The 17,161-nt window shown below is 48.0% G+C and overlaps 1 protein-coding gene across 2 annotated transcripts in view; it reads left to right on the forward strand.

Annotated features, from left to right (window-relative positions):
- The window catches only part of DNAH9 (dynein axonemal heavy chain 9), a 126,122-nt gene extending 109,215 nt beyond the window's left edge, over positions 1-16,907 (forward strand). For both annotated transcript variants that reach the window (XM_063409389.1, XM_063409390.1), the window contains exons 35-37: positions 1,898-2,080; positions 10,413-10,802; positions 15,277-16,907. In XM_063409389.1, coding sequence (XP_063265459.1) covers positions 1,898-2,080; positions 10,413-10,802; positions 15,277-15,504 — 801 coding nt within the window. In that variant the 3' untranslated portion in view covers positions 15,505-16,907. The remainder of the gene's footprint in view (positions 1-1,897; positions 2,081-10,412; positions 10,803-15,276) is intronic.
- The last annotated feature ends 254 nt before the right edge of the window (positions 16,908-17,161 follow it).

Genomic DNA, 17,161 nt, shown 5'->3' on the forward strand with positions numbered 1-17,161 from the left:
CCTGTGTCCTGGGCTGATCTCAGCCCTCCCTGTGGAAACTCACAGCTCATTAAAATGTGGCCCAAACATCCCTGACAAGATCTGGAATCAGCCAGCACACGCTCAGGTTTTCACTCCTGCAGTCCTAAGGTGCCAGCTCTGTGTTTGAAGATTTGCAATTTAATGAATGGCTAATGGGCAGCTCATATAAAGCTATGGTTTCACACGAGCTTCCTTTAGTTTGGTGTGAAGCTGGGGACTGACTGCCTTCCCCTGAGGAGCTCCTAAAAGTGCCCAGCATGGTCAATTTTCAGTTCATACTCGAAATCTGAGGTGAGAGGAATAATCCAGAGGTAGCAAAGCCAAACAAGATGTTCAGAGATAGCAAATGTTAGTGCTTCTTCTCCCCTCCCACTCCTTTTGTTACTGAAAGGCAAATAAACTCCTCAGCCAGAGAAGGAAAATGATCAGTGAGTGTCCCAGCAGTGGTGTCACAGGTCATGGCCACCCTGCAAACTCCTGGTGACAGTCAAGAGGGCTCCCACAGGAGCACAGAAGTGCTCATGGCTCTGTCTGGGAATAAAATCTGCCAGAGAGCAAGCAGAGTGTGACCTTAGTGCCCTGCACTGTGCCTGGGGACTCGCTCCCACAGCTCATTCCCTTCCTGAAGTGATCTCTGTCATTATCCAAGCTGTCCCTTCCACTTGGTCTTTGCATGGGAGTGAGCAAAGCCTTGTCTCCACTCCTCCACTGAAGGATATCCAGCCCCTGCTTCGGCTGAGGTGGTTTTAGGGAGCTTCCAGGGAAAATGTGAGCCTGTCATTTTCCCGAGGCTCTGACAAGTCCAGTTCCTCCCACAGATTTCTGAGGTCACATTGCAGCAAACGAGCTGTAATTGCTGTGAAGGAATCAGAGCCAAAGGGACTTGCAGGGGGATTTCAAATGAGCAGATATTTCTGTACTGCCCCCGAGGTGCAGCCAAGGAGCTTTTCCAGCTTTAGCCACCTGTGTGGCTGCACTAACAGCCCACACACCGTCACTGCTGACGGGAGCCCAGGGCTGGGAAGAGCAGCAACAGGAGGCAATTGGAGTACAGAGCCCAAAATACAAATTTTGCTGGCCCTGGCTGTAAAATTACCCTGCCCTGGCTGGCCCTGGCCCTGCATGCCAGGTTTGGCCCTTGGGATTATAGAATTTTAACTGTATTATGTGTGCCCCAAAAGGACCCCAGCAAGCAGAAGTTTTGCTCAGGTTTCAGCTCAGAAGTAAAACAAAGCTTTCAGTGAGACCTTCCACAGTAAACCTGGGAAATGCAGCTGATCCCATGGGCAGCAGGGGCTTCATGCCTCATTGTCAGAAAGGGGTTTGGCTGTTTAATTTAATTTTTTAGACACTACAAAGATCCTCTTGCATTGGAGCTTTCCCTGTTTAGTACTTACTGAAGAAGCTGTGCTGGTGACCAGAAAATAATTTTGTTTTGTTATGCTTTTTTTCCACTGCTCCATTAGACCAGAATGCCAAATTCAGCTTAAAATTCAATTTTATATAATCACTTCTCTCCGTCAATGCACCAGAGAAAACCAGCTCATAAGCTGCGTTGTCCTGAGGCTCAGCTGAGGCTCCAGCCACATCCATCTCCTTGTGAATGTGACCTCAGGAGAAATAAGAGAGCCAAGAAGAGAGGAGGCTGCCTCATGTCACAGGGACATTTTAAAACCATCATTTTGCAAGCTGCTCATCTGACATTAACTTGTGTCAGCATTTGGATTTTAATAGGATGGGGCAAGCTTTTTGAAAGGTGCCCATGGCTGACAGGGCTGGTTTTGGAGACACTGACGGGGCAGAGGGGGTTCTCCCAGCTCAGGCAGCTGTGAGCCTGGGGCTCACCCAGCATCCCCCCTTCCCCCCTTTGGCACAGGTGCAAGCCCTGCTGGAAGAGATGCTGGAGAAGCTCACGGAGGAGTTCAACATGGCAGAGCTGCTGGCCAGGGTGGAGGAGAGGACACCCTATGCCGTGGTGGCCCTGCAGGAGTGCGAGCGCATGAACGTCCTCACGGCCGAGATCCGGCGCTCGCTGGCCGAGCTGGAGCTGGGCCTGAAGGTACTGCTGCCTTGGGGTGCCTGCCTGGAGCTGGACAGAGTGTCCTGGTTTAGGGCAAATTTGGGAGAAGACCTCCGAATGGTTCCCTCCAGAATAGCAAATTCAAGTGGCCCCTCCCTCAGCTGGTTCCGGGAAAATATTTCCTTGGAGAATGTTTAACAAACAAAGTATCTACAAGCATAAAAAATGAATAATATGAAACAACAAAACCTCTCGATGTCCAAAGAGATGGCAGATGGAGACAGTCCTTGCTGTAGGTGTGGCTCAACTCGGTCAGTCTCTTATCAGTCCCTCAGGTGCTGGAAATGTCATCCTGGGCCCCAGTGGGCTGCAGGTGTGAGCTCCTGGTGCTGTTCTGGGATTTCAGGCTAGAACAGGTTTAAACAGTCCTAAGAAAAAGGAAAAGAAAAAAAAATAGTCCAGGAAACTTCTCTGCCTCAGCCAGCTAAAACTAACTAAAGGCACAGGAGGTCTCTGTCCCGCTGTCTTGTCCATGCTGCAGACAGCACAGTCCAGGAGCAGAATGCAGAGGAGTCAGAGCAGTTTCTGAAAACAAACCACACACTTCTTCTCCCTGCTTCACTCTTGGAACCAGTCTGAAAGGTGTAGAATACAACATCCAGCACAAACAGAACAGACAGCTGGGGACACAAGCATCATAAAGTCACCCCAGGACACAGAGTTAGACAATAAAGTGGATGTTTACTGAAGGTCTTCAATAGATGCACCTTGGGCAGCCAAAAGCCTCCCAGAGGCTACACCCAAGTTGGACAATGGTCACAGGTTTTTCAGACAGAAATAAGTTTGGTCTATTTGTATATCAGGGGTTAATTGTCCAATTACAGCTTTGGGTAATGAAGTAATTTATCTCGAGTTGCTCAACCCCAATTCACTTTTGTTTATAGTTTTCAGGGCCTGAGGCTGCGGTGTGTCCTTGTATAACAGGGGCAGAGGGATTGTTCTGTCTGACCAAAATGGGAAGAGTTAACTGCACATCATACTGAGTTAAGAGCTATGCACCAATGCACTGCAGGATTTAAAAAATACAAAAGCTAAAATCTTAAGGCATCATTGGCAGGAGAGCTGGCAAATCCTTCAGGATGCTGCTCGGGGAGTAACAGGGGTCACAGGGAAGAATTTGCTGCTGGCTGCAAAGGCAGCCTGGCTCCACAGGGCTCGCAGAGGGATTTGCAGTGGCACTGTGTCCCCAGGCACACACAGCAGGGCTTGGTATTTGGGAACAGGGGACAAGTACTTTTGGCCACCCCAGACTGTGCCACAGCAACAGCAGTTCGCTCACAAATTGAGACATGGCCTACTTAAAGGTGAGCCAAAAATCACACCTTTTCATAAAATGCCCATGAGCAGGAGGAGCTTGGAGCAAAGTGTCTCAGAGGCACAGGCTGAGCTGAAATCAAAGATTGGTTTTGTGTGAAGGCACAAAATGTCCAGAACTGTAAGAGAAAAAGACTAAAATCACAAGGGTTTTGGGAGAGATGCCACTGCCCTTGCTGGGTGTGAGCTAGGCAGTTCCATGGGGCTCCTCTGCAGCTGCTTCCCCATCCTGGTGTTCAAGGAGACTCTGCCCCAGGAGGGGCATGTCTGTGTCCCCTGGGGGGTGGCTTTGCCACACCAGTTAGAATGCAGATTTCTGGGTCCAGTGGGGTGTGAGAGGGGCTGTGATTGATGCTGTATCCACTGGTAGAAGTCACCTCCTGCAACCCCCCAGGCACTCAGTGGGACAAAATATAAAAGGCTCTGACTGCTCCTTAGGGGATGAACCAGAAAATTCTCAAAACCTTGTGCCTACAGGCCCAGACTTAGAAATGAGTGCAGGGTTCAGTCTGAGACCTTGGAAAAGGCTTCCAGATTTAGAGACTAAAAGCAAGATTGTGGATTTGTATTTAGGTAGAAACATGTTAATCTGAGTAGTGGAGAGGTTTAGGGTTTAAAGTTTAAGATTTAGAAGTAGTTACCAAAGTAGTAAGAAGTTTTCAGGTGTAGTTTCATAAGTTTGTGTGTTGTTATATGATAGGTTACAAAAGTCTTCACTGCAGCAAAAATGTGTAAAACAAAATAATGAACTATTGGGTTAAAGACATAAACATTCTTTGTGGCACTAGTTTATTGGGTAATAAGTCTTTAAAACTCATTGTAACTTGAGATCTTGTGACCTCTGACTTATGGAGTGAAGATATTCTCACCCCTCATGAGGCTGTAGAAGGTAAGAGCAATAAATTGTGCTTTAACCCATCTCTCACTGCTCCCATCCCTCTCGCACAATCCCCATAGCCCTGAGATGGAATCACATCTCAAACCTCACCCAGGAGCAGCTTGGAAAAGGAACCTTCAGCTGCCACCCTGCACGAGGGGCAGGATTGGCTGGGGATTTAGGCACGGAGCTGCTCCCAAGTCCCAGCTGCACCCTGGAGCCAGCAGCTGTGGATGTGCGAGCGCTGCATTTGCTGCTGTGCTCGTTAAGGGAGAGATGTCCTGGGCACTCGTGGTGGGTCAGTGTGGGATAGGATTCTGTGTGAACCCAGCATGTTATCAGCCCCAAAAAGGTGTATCAAGCTCCCAGGGTGGCCAGCAGCCTCTCAGAAATGGCTTAAGAGTAATTAGAAAGATGGCCGATTGGGGGTGTTTGGAAAAGCAAAAAGGTTTTAATTAAAGTGAAAATAACAAACTATATGGAATAAAAGAGTAAAAGCCTTGCACAGTGCAGGGAGGTCCCCTGCACCTGCTAAGACATCCCCAAAAAGCTCCAAGAATCTCTGTGCTCTCTCTTAAGTATACAATGAGCTAGGAGGGGGTTTTGGCTTGCTGCCCAATAGAAAATAGCTACATTTCTCGAGGAAGAGCTCAAGGGTCCAAAGGGGTGCCTTTGTCCTGGCACTGGGCCAGTTATGATGAGAAGAGCATGGAAGTTTCTGGTTCTTTTTCTTATAAGTGAAATAAAGAATGAAACCCAAATCTTTTCCTAATATGGAAACACCTGCTAAGGTGTGAGGGTGCACTGCCACAAGTGTGTACAGCCTATTTTGAAAGAAGCTGATATTTATGTAGTCAATTATCATAAATAGATTTCACTTATTTTCTAGCATAAGGCAGTGGAATTGAAAATTCCGTTTCCTGAGACAGGTAAACAGAAGTGATTTAATGTTTCAATCCCAGAGCCCCAAACAAGATATAATTGTGGCTTGGACAATGTATGGCAATTAGATTTAATGTGGGGAAGAATGTGCTGTTTAATATTGGTAGGGGAACGAGGGGATGCATGGGCTTAAATAAACCACAAACGAAATTAACCGCAGGAATCTGTAACTCAGAGTGCAGACCTCTCCCCAAACCTTGCCACAAATCACAGGGGAGGAGATGGGATCTGCAGAAAGGCTCCTGAGAGGGCTGCAGCAGCCTCAGTCCCTGAGCTGGGATTCAGAGACACCCTGGGGCTGGGCCTGGAGGAGAGCTGCAGAGCAGAGGAGCAGCAGCATTTGGCCTTTCTTCACGTGGTGTTTGCTGCAGAGGCACATCTGAAGGGTCTGAGAGGCCATCAGAGGGCAATCCACAGAACCATGGGGTCCTTAAGGCTGGGAAAGGCCTTTGAGGTCAGTGTGTTCCACCCTCACCCCAGCAGCACCACCGTGCTCACGCCAAACCACAGCCTCAGGTCCCACACCCAAATGGGTTTTCGGGCACTTCCAGGGTACTTTGGCTCAGTTGGTGCTGACACCACCACGGTTGTGGGTTCAACCCCTGGACAGGCCATTTACTTAGAGGTTGGACTCGATGATCCTTGAGGGCCCTTCCAGCTCAGAGTATTCTGTCAGCCTGTGGCTGGTGACTCCACCACTGCTCTGGACAGCCTCTCCCAGTGCTTTGCAGTGCCTGGACAAAGCTTTCCTGATCTCCAAACCAGTTCTGTCCTGGCACACCTTGAGCCCAGTTCTTGTGTCTGCAGCCAAAGGCCACCTGAGGGTCCCTGCAGAGCTGAATTAGACCTTAGGACCCAAAACCCTGCTGAGCATCCCTCACGTCACCTCCCACACCTTGGGGACCACGGAACAGCCAGAGGGGGCTGATGGCTCTTCCTGACGCTGCCCTGGCTTGACTTCTGGGCCTTACACTGGAGAAATCCTGCTTTAATTGCCCTTCCTGACAATTAAAGAGCTGTTAAGGCTGGTTCATCTCTGGGGCTGGGGGCCTGCACTGACAGCACTCATAGGAGGAGAGTTTACAGGCCAGGCCCCACAGAGCTCAGCAGAGAATAAATCAAGCCCAGAGAAAACAAGGCTTATTGTTTTTAACTGACTGAAGGATCTGCCAAAAGAAGGCGATTTAGAAATGTCACGCCTAATTTGAATTTTTGAATAATTCATGGTGTCGTCCTAGCGGAAAGTGATTGTTTGGTCCAAAAATAGGAGACATCCCATTAGGAGGAAGAGAAATTGCAATAGACTGGTAGCCATCAGAAATAACTGGCATGTTGCATTTCAAAGCCCTTTGTTCTGGCTGGCTTGGGTGGAACCAGAGGCTGGGCTGAAGCACTTGCATGTTAATGTTGTTCCAGCCTCATTTTTTGCAGGCAGATCCTCTAGTTTGCAATCTGGGTGAAGGATGAGCCTCCAAAATGAGGATAATATATATTGTAAAATAACAAAGACCACATTTTGATCACCAAGCTGGGTATCAAGTGAAAATAACCTGAACTGAGGAGATAGTTTGTGCCTATAGTGTGCTCATCTTGAGGGAATGGCTGCAGGCTGATTAGGATTTCCTTCGAGGGTGTCTTTAAATGAAAATTATTCCCAGCATTTCGGAAAAAAAATTAAAAAGTAACTTGAATAATTTCTGATGCACTTTAGTATTCAGGATCTGAAATGCAAATTTATGCATAATTGTGTTTGGACAACTCTATGAGATTGCTGCTGTAGATGCTTTGAACCCTCACAGGAGACTCAAAGCATGCTTGAATGCGCAGGCTTTAAAAATTGCTTTTCTCAAGCCTTGCTGAGAATTACATTGGCTAATTCATTTGTTTCCTGAAAGTAAAACTAGGCATGATATATGATCAAGGGGGGCTTGTCTTTAAATCAATTTGGCTGCTTGCACACATTCTGCCATGTTCTTAGCCATGTCAAAACACTTCCAGGAGCACAAAATCCTGTTTCAGAGTCCCGCTGTGGCCAGGGCAGGACTCTTTGTTCTTCCTGCATGGTGTTGCCATGGCTTTAGCCCAGCCCACTGATAGTTCCTCTTTGTGTCCAGTTTCTCCTGAGGATGGAGATCACAATGGAGATTTCGGGAGGTTGTTCCTCATATTTTAGTGTTAATTGCAAGTGCTGCTTCTTGCTGTTATAAATGCCAATCCAATATTCCAATTGAAAATATGATTTGGTTTATTAAAAATCAAATTACAGAATTTTGATAAAACCCACAAGCAGAGTTACAGTGACGATAATCTGGGAATCATCAAAGGGTGAACCGGAAAGCAGCCTCTATCGCACTGCAGTCCCCCAGTGTTCACAAATTGGTCCCGTTTGGGGTCCAGGTTTTATACATTTTATTTTGCCCCTGGCATGGATTTCCCCACAGTTCTTTGTTTCCCTGGAATAGTTACTCAAATGCATCACCATCATTGGTCTGCTGAATGGGCTCTCCTATGGGAGGGAGAAATGTCAATTTTGGTCCTCCGGTGGGTGAATGGAAGCCAAAATTTTTGAATGGACAGGCGTTCTCCTCCAGAGATCAGCGAGGTGGTGAAGCTCTGATGGCTCTGCTGCCCACGGGAGGAGAACTGATTCCTTATCTTAATGTGTCTTCCTTTCTGATGCCAATCTCATCATCTCCAGTTCCCGACATCTCATTGTGTTCTCCTAAATGGTGGTTTCTGGGTGGTGCCTGCCTTCCGTGGCTGGCTGGAATTTAGGTTATACTCTATACTACATTTACCAGACCATGATTTTAACATATTATAATCCATAAAAACACAAATTAACCCACTATATCTATCACATTGCAGCTTTTCACTTAACCTCATTTGCAGTTTTAGCTTCAACACCCATCCTAAACCCTTTGTACTCAAGATTTTCTCTGTCCACCAGAAATCTGCTCTCCATGGGGAAACCCAGCAGGTTCATGAGCCTTTTCTGCAGATCCCATCTCCTTCCCTGCCATGATTTGTGGCAGGGTTTGGGGAGAGGTTTGCATCCTGTGTTACAGATTCCTGTGGTTAATTTTGTTTGTGGTTTATTTGCACACTCTACATCCCCTCGCTCCCCTACCAATATTAAACGGCACATTCTTCCTCACACTAAATCTAACTGCCATACCTTGTCCAAGTCACAATTATATGGCTGGACTTGGTGATGTTAAAGGTCTTTTTCAGCTGTCAGTGTGACCCACAGGGCATGGTCAGCACGGGAACAAACTGCAGAGATCTTTAACTGCTGGGCTCTGGCAAGCATTGCTAAACAACTGTGGGGGTTGCTGTAAGAAGATTTCAACTTCTGCTAAAGCTTCATAGATTTTTGTGGCCCCAGCAAAGGGCACCTCTGCTGACCTCACGGCTGGAGGCACTGAAGTCCTGCGAAAGAACAGTTGGAATCTTTTAATGTGAATAGACTGACCCAATTCCCTCCCCCTTGTTCTCAGCAATGGCTCAACTGATTTCTGTTAATCTTTCCAAAAACACTTAGCCCGAGGCAAAGAGAAATTGTAAATCAGATGAATTTTGGCCAAATGATAAGGGAACAAAAGGAAGTGTTTACAATGGAGAGCAGTGATGACATTATCTGTGGGTCTCCAAAGTGCTGGGGGGTGTTGTGCCCGTCCAGCTGAGCACAGAGGCTGCAGAGATCTGAATTGTGGAGATCATTCCATACCAGGGAAGCTGAGCTGGCATTTGCAGGTTTTCTCTTTGTATCCTGCTTGGTTTGAACGAGCCAGAATTCCAGAGGAGCTGGTCAGGACATTGTCAGGTCCAAGCCCATCCCAAGCAGGGACAGGCAGGGCAGGTTGTTCTGGACCATGTCCTGGTGGGTTTTGAACATTTGCAGGAAGGGACACTCCACAGCCTCTGTGGAAAACCTGTTCCAGTGTTCAGCCACCCTCACGCTGTCTTTCAGTGGAATGTCCTGGAATTCAGCTCTTCTGGCAGAACAGATACAGGTTTCTAAAAGCTTTAAAACTAATTAATTGCTGCACAAAGGAAAAGTCAAACCTCTCTCTTTATCTCACTTGGCTGAATCATATCTTACTTTGTTGTGCTCCTTCCCTGCTGTGGAAGGAGCTGTGATTACATTTGCAGACAACACGGGAAGTCAAAAAGAAAATCTTGCACTGCAGAGCAGTAAATGAGGGGAGGAATGAGGGGAAGTGGAGGAGAGGAGGGGACTTGACATAACTAGTATTTAGACAGTTTTAGAGTAGATCATCAGAAACTCCAGTATCCTGTCCTGGCAGTGAGTGAGAACAGCTTTACAACCCTGAAAATCTGCCAGTCCATGAGAGAAAATAGAAAAAAACCTGGGACAACTGAGGGACTTCCCTGCTGCTGTCACTGTTACATAGCTTTTCCTCCCAGTAGTATTTTAGTATTTTCACAGCAAGATGCAGGAATATGTGGAATTCTATGGAATAGAAAGTGTGCAGGAAAACCCCAAACTCATGAAGTCACCCCCAGCACGTGGCCAGCAGTGACTGTGGGGTGCTGTGCTCTCCCTCGTGTCCTGGCCCAGCTCTGCCTCCAGGCAGGGCAGTGGTCAGTGCTGCCTGTGCCCTTTGCTGGGTTGGGTCTTTGGGCACAAACGCGATGTGACCACTGCCAGGTGTTCCTCGAACCTTTATTGCAGCATCAGCCTCATCACAGGGTTTTACACAGCTAAAAGATGTCAACAGCTCACTTCTGCCAGCAGCAGCCAAAGATCTCTTTGTTACAGGGCATTTTAAAAGTTTTCCAGCCAGTGGCATATTGCTAAAGCTCACAGGCAATTGTTCTAGCCAGTCACTGACAGCACACCTACACCTGCTTCAAACAGAGCTTCCTTGTGTGCTTTCTATTAACAATAAACAATGTTCCATTATTAAGCTTAAAACCTTCTACTACCTTGCTAAGCATATTTTCCTGCAGCCATAAGATCTATCCTAGCCAAACCTAAGACTCAGATTGTTGTTTTATGTCCTTGCTTGCCGTTCTATTGTAACTTTTCTACTTTCAAACTTTGCAGTTACAGCTGATTCTAAATTCTTCATCTCCTTCTGTTCCTGGGGCCTGCTTTCACAGATTTCTGAAAGCCTTATTACCTTTATTATCTCCCACATTTGTCACCAGGGGGAACTGACCATGACCAGTGACATGGAGGTCTTGCACAACTCCCTCTTCTTGGACACAGTGCCCGAGTCCTGGGTGAGGAGATCTTACCCTTCCACAGCCAGCCTGGGCTCGTGGTTTGCTGACCTCCTGGCTCGCATCAGCGAGCTGGAAGCCTGGACCAGGGACTTCTCCTTGCCCTCCACACTGTGGCTTGGAGGGCTCTTCAACCCACAGTCCCTCCTGACGGCCGTCATGCAGACCGCGGCACGGAAGAACAAGTGGCCCCTGGACAAGATGACGCTGCAGTGTGATGTGACCAAGAAGAGCAGAGAGGATTTTGCCAGTGCTCCTCGTGAGGGGGCCTATGTCCACGGCCTGTTCATGGAGGGAGCGCGCTGGGACGCTCAGGTGAGCTCGGCAAGGCTCTGGGGCTGAGGGAGAAGCCGTGGGTGCGGCCTCGCAATTGTGATCTAACACTCGCTACTTACCTCACAGAATCACAGAATCACAGAATCACAGAATCACAGAATCACACAGAATCACAGAATCATAGAATCAGACAATCACAGAATCACACAAAATCACAGAATCACACAGGATCACAGAATCACCAGGTTGGAAGATACCTCCAAGATCATTGAGTCCAACCCAGCCCTAACACCTCAACTAAACCATGGCACCAGTGCCACATCCAGTCTTTCTTTAAACACATCCAGGGATGGTGACTCCACCACCTCCCCAGGCAGACCAGTCCAGTACTTTATTATTCTTTCCATGAAAAACTTTTCCTAATATCCAACTTATTTGTCACCTCCCTCTCTGCTGTGGTTTTCCATGGATAGGAATTAGGGAAAGCTGTGAGCTGCTTGATGGATGCCATTTCATCATACATCCTTCAAAGCTCTGGGCGGTTTTTCATTCTGGAAATGGCCTGAATTGGGTCTGGGAAGCCACAGGCAGCCAGGAACATTGGCAAAGGCTCTGCTGGAAGGTGCAGTGAGGATTTCACATGGGTCAGGTCACATCTCTGCCCTCGTGCTCTGGGCTCTGCTCACAGCAGCAGAACAAGGACCAGCCCTGTCCAGCTCCCAGCTCTGGGAGTTCCCTGGCTGTCCCCTTCTCCAAGCCTCTGGTGTGGCTGCCACACACAACCCTTGGGAGATCACAGCCCCTACCACAGAGAGCACTGGATTTCTGCTGCCCTAAAAACGTGACAGAAATCAGCTGCACACACCAGGACAGAGAGTGGTTTTAAAAATTCCTGGTCCTGCATATCAAATACTCCATTTAAGAACATTCCAGTGCCTGCTGTTCTGTTTTCTTTGCCACTATTACTAGAAAATGAGTTCTGTCTGGGTTTTACCCATCTCCAGGCAATGCTGGAAGTAAAGAGAGAGAGGTTTTGGTGTGCAAAGCCAGAAATCTTTGGGAAATACTTGGCTTCTCCCCTCTGCCTCCCTCCAATAACTGGTATGGGTGATTGCATACAGCAATGGGATTTGTCTTCAGACACCATCCCAACTCTAGTAAATGTGTTTTTCTGATTACATTTTCCTTGTGATTGAAAGATACTGAGCAATTATGTTCATGGAGCCATTCATAATCTCTGGGTATCATGCTTCAATTTATTTCAGAAAGGAAAAGGATATTTTTATGGGTTGCTGCTCACACTGAAATATCATTTCTACCTAGTGGAACTATTCATTTTACCTATAATCCAGTAAGTACCTGTGTGCATTAATGGATGCAGGACTTTTAAAACAGGTGCATAGCTCTTTTGGGTTGTACTCCTTTCAAATTAATCCTCTGATAAAAATGGCAGGCCACATTTAGAAGAATTCCTTTGGGGAACACCTCCACTTTTAAAAGAATATTTCACATTTAGGTTGTTCCTCAAAAAAAGGAAAGAGTCCTTCTCTGCTCTGCTACTCACATTTTTCTATTTATTTAAACATTTATGTTTGCCCTTGGGTGTCTTAAATTTATAAAACATTCATTACAAAACAGCAGGCAGCTATTAGATGAAATGAAACTAAGCAGATTATTTTGGGTGCAAATGATCTCCTGCTGCAGCCCTGTTAAAGTCACTGGGACTCAGTGACAGTCAGAAAGATGCTGTGACTAGGGACAATTGGAGATACTTTATCTCAAGCTGCTGGCTGATTCTTGGCTTTCTTGCCCTCTGCAATTGAGAGTTTGATGCCAAGAGTGTGCCCTGCCCCTCCCCAAGGGGGTTGGAGCGTGGTGGGAGAAGGGCAGGGGTGGGTTTTCCACCACGTGTGCTCCATGGAGCTTTGGCAGCTGTGGGCAGCACAGCCCCTGCCATGGAACCACAGGATCCCAGACTGGCCTGGGCTGGGAGGGGCCTCAAAGATCATCTCCTTCCACCCCACCATGGGCAGGGACACCTTCCACTGTCCCAGGCTGCTCCAAGCCCCATCCAACCTGGCCTGGGACACCTTCAGGGATGGGGCAGCCACAAGGCAGGGCCTCACCACCCTCAGGGAAGGGTTTTTTCATTTCCCTTTTCCAGCTGAAGCCCCCCACCCCCTCCATCACTCAGGGAGCACCTTGGAGTGCTCCCTGCTGGCTCCATGTCTCCCTTCCTACTGGCTCCATGTCCCTTTTCCCTGCTGGCTCCATGTCCCTTTTCCCTGCTGGCTCCATGTCCCTTTCCCTGCTGGCCCTGTGTCCCCTCCCCTGCTGGCTCCAACAGGTCACTCCCTCCCAAAGGCAGCCCGGCCGTGCTGGGGGTCCCTGGGCCGGCTAATCCCAAACGGGCTGTGGTGTGAGGAACCCCCCGTGCAGGGATTGCAGGGATTGCAGGGCTGTGGTGTGAGGAACCCCCCGTGCAGGGATTGCAGGGCTGTGGTGTGAGGAACCCCACATGCAGGGATTGCAGGGCTGTGGTGTGAGGAACCCCCCGTGCAGGGATTGCAGGGCTGTGGTGTGAGGAACCCCCCGTGCAGGGATTGCAGGGCTGTGGTGTGAGGAGCCCCCCCGTGCAGGGATTGCAGGGATTGCAGGCTGTGGGTCACAGGCTCCGGGCCCATCTGTCCCCAGCCCTGGTGTATGACAGCTCTTTGTGCCCTCAGCCCTGCTGGCACGTGGCACTGCCACACGGCCACTGTCAGGTGCCTGCTGGCAATGTGGGACAGGCAGAAGTGAAGGATCCTTTAGGATCTGAGCTCTCCAGGCACAGAATGGTGGCTTTGCACCACGAGAGCTGTGCTGCTCATCAGGAAGAATTGCTTTCAGAGCAGAATTAATTTCTGACGATGAGAGCGATAAAAAATGCAAATGAGAATCAGCCCAGACGTAACAAAATTATATCTCACGTACAGGTACCTCAGGAAGATTTCAGTTCTTGTTAACCCAGAAACAGGTAGAATATCTCTTGGAAATTTTATTTGAAGTATTCTCAGCAGTAAAAAAAAAAAAAAAAAAAAAAAAAAAAGGAAGACCTGATCAAAACCCAGCCTCAGAAATGAAAGGTGTGGATTTAAGAAGAATGCATAATAATGTTTCATAAATAGCTACTTTGCAAGGTATTATACGAATTATTTAATGTTTGTTCAGCACGTTGGAAATATAAAATCCTAAATGAGAGTTGGATTTATCTTAGCTGAGCATAGCATATGGCATTAGTACAATTAAACCAAGGTGTGTGGCAAGAGGGATGATTTTTCTTCACTCATTTGCAGAACTAAATAAACTACTAGAGAGGTTGAATCTCACCCCACAACTCTGATCCGAGAGGTTCGGAATAATGATGATATGTGAAGCTCAGCTGCAGTGAGAGGCAGTTTCCTTACTGCTGAAAAGTTTTGTTTCCATTTCCCTATTTGTTTTCATTTGGTCTCTCTAGCCTCCATTAGGCAATCTTCCCTGGAAATGGATTGATGTGCAGGGTATTTTATTGTCAGGAAGAGAGAGAGAAAATGCCAGAGATACCCAAATTAGAGAAACAAACTTGATTTCTTGTCCTGGCAGGGTTCTCTCCCTCTCCTGGGTTGGGCAGCCTGCTGGGCAGGGCATTGCTTGGAGGAGAATAATGGGACTTGATATTTAATGGTGCTGTTACCTCAGAAAAGTAATTTTGAAGTCTCTTGTTTGCATCCATGGGAGTGGGAGCAAGCCTGTGGTGCCTTTGGGGGCTGTTCTCCATCCACACTCGCTCCCACAAGCAGCACCTCACTCAAGGTGATTCTGGTCTGGCAATACTCTGAGAAAGAGATGCATGAGAATAATCCCAGGATCATTTGGGTTGGAAAAGATTCCTTAGATCATCCTGTGCCCATCCCCACCTTGTCCCCAGCCCAGAGCACTGAGTGCCACCTCCAGGAATTCCTTAGACACCTCCAGGGATGGGCACTCCAAACCTCCCCAGGCAGCCCCTGCCAATGTTTAATCTCCCTTTCAGCCTAGAAATTCCTCCTGGTGTCCAACCTGAGCCTGGCCTGGCACAGCCTGAGGCCTTTTCCTCTTGTCCTGTCCCTGCTCCCTGGCAATAGGACAGGAGGAAATGGCCTCAGGCTGTGCCTCAGTAGACATCAGGACAAGAGAAGTGAAATTTTGTTCATGATATGACACTGTTCCCACACCAAGTCCAGCTCAGGTGAGAGGGTTTGAGCACCTGGTGAGAGGGCAGGCAGCTGGACCCTTGAGATGATCTATGCTGAGGAGGGTCGGGGTGAGACAGGGACCTGTTGGATCCAGACCCTCCTTCCCCAAGGACACTCATCCCTTGACCCTGGAGAAGCTGTTTGCACCTCCCCAGCAGGAGCAGCTTGGATCAAGGTCTCGGGGGCTCAGGTACATCAGAGAGCAGCTGCTGGACACCTTGGAGATCTGAGCAGGCTTTGTCTCCCTCTCTCTGCAGGCCGGGACCATCACGGAGGCCAGGCTCAAGGAGCTCACTGCGGCCATGCCTGTCGTGTTCATCAAGGCCGTTCCTGATGACAAGCAGGACACCCGGGGCCTGTACCCGTGCCCTCTGTACAAAACACGCCAGAGAGGCTCAACCTATGTGTGGACGTTCAACCTCAAAACCAAGGAAAACCCTTCCAAGTGGGTGCTCGCTGGTGTGGCCTTGCTGCTGCAGACCTAAGGCACAGCCTTGTGGGGTCTGCACATCCCTCTCAATGCCTTTGCCACTGTCCTGGTTTGGAAAGACAGGTATCTGTCAGGGAAAACTGGAGTTTCCCTTGGAATGGAGAATGTAAAGCCTCCTCCCTCCGAATTATTACAATTTTGCAATTAGGAGTTTTCAGGAAAAAATATGGGAATAGGAATAACAGTTCTTTACTAGGAATATTAAACAATACAAATGCAGTAGTACAAAAGGAAAACCCCAAACAAGCAAACAAACAAAAGCCCTAGAAAATCCTGACAGAGTCAGAGATACGACCTGACACCCTGTTGTCAGGGTGTTGGAAGCAGTCCAAATGAGTCTTCCTGGAGTAACAGATGTTCTGTGAAGTAGAGACGATCCTGTAGGAAAAAAAGGTCTAGTGCTGGCAAGATTGGTCCAGTCTTCATCCAAGAATTCAGTGGAAAACTGGCTAAATTGCTGTTTGGGATTGCAGGTTTTATCCCAGTGGAAAGGATTTGGCTCCTCCCACTGGGTGGAGCATCTCCCAATGGGATGAGGTGATGTTATCAGTCCTGTGAGAGGCCTTGAATGGCCCATTCACAGGAGATGTCCCTTGGAGGAGGATGGGTGGAGGAAGAGATAAGGAGGCCCTGCCTTATCTGGTGTTATCAGGTGTCCCATTAACAGAGGGCATCCGCCCTCTTCCCCCCCCCACCAGAGTTACAAGAAATAAAGAACAATATCTCCCAGCCGGTTTCAATGGAAGAAAATGGAATACACATTTTTGGTTACCTTTTTCAACCCAGGACAGTCACACAGTTCAAACAGTTAAATGCTGGGATTAACCCAAGTTCCATCTCTCTGATGGATTCCCAAGTTATGTACCCAGGAGTGTCTCTGTGTCCTGGGGATGTGACCCAAACAGGGGCTGTGAGGAGGTGAGAGAAGTGCAGAGTGACACGGCCCAGGTCCGTGGCTGCTGTAAATCAATATCCTGTAATTCCTACATTGCTGCACTGGAAGATCCCAGCCCAGAGCCTGATATAACCCACTCAGAGAGTGCTAAACTTAAATCTAATTTTTATTTCTCTTCCTGATTCAAAGTAGTTTTTAAATCAGTAGCCTTCTCTAAAACACTTAAATAGTCCAATGACTTGTGAAATTCTCCAGAATTTATTCTTTTCCCTCTGTGAGTGTTTCTTTGTTGTGTGTGTAATGCTGTAAGCTGAGAGGTGAGCAGATGTTGTGGTTATAAACTGTGTGTTGCTAACATTCCTGTAAATCTTAGTAACACGGAAAATGGTTTTAATATCCAATGTGCTTAATGGAATTCGTAGTGAAAGTACAGCACAGGGATTATTTAAGAGGAATATGTCGTGGTGATAGATACTTACTAATAAAAGTAATTGTTCCTGGAATGGTCTCTGGAAGCTGCACGTTTCCTCATGGTGAGGAGAGCACAGGGGGTCAGGTGGGAGGAGCACACCTGTGTGGGTCACTGGAGCTGAATTCCAGCTGGAGTAGGAGAGCAGTGGGGAGTGAAGTGTTCCTGGGGCAGAGAGCACGGAGGGGTGGCTGGGTGGGCACGGTGACAGTGACAAAATGAGTGGGCACTGTGACACAATGACACAATGGACAATGACACCATGGAACCCATTGGGTGGGCATTGTG

This window comes from Prinia subflava, chromosome 12, assembly GCF_021018805.1.
Source record: "Prinia subflava isolate CZ2003 ecotype Zambia chromosome 12, Cam_Psub_1.2, whole genome shotgun sequence".
In the NCBI taxonomy this organism is placed as follows: domain Eukaryota; kingdom Metazoa; phylum Chordata; class Aves; order Passeriformes; family Cisticolidae; genus Prinia; species Prinia subflava.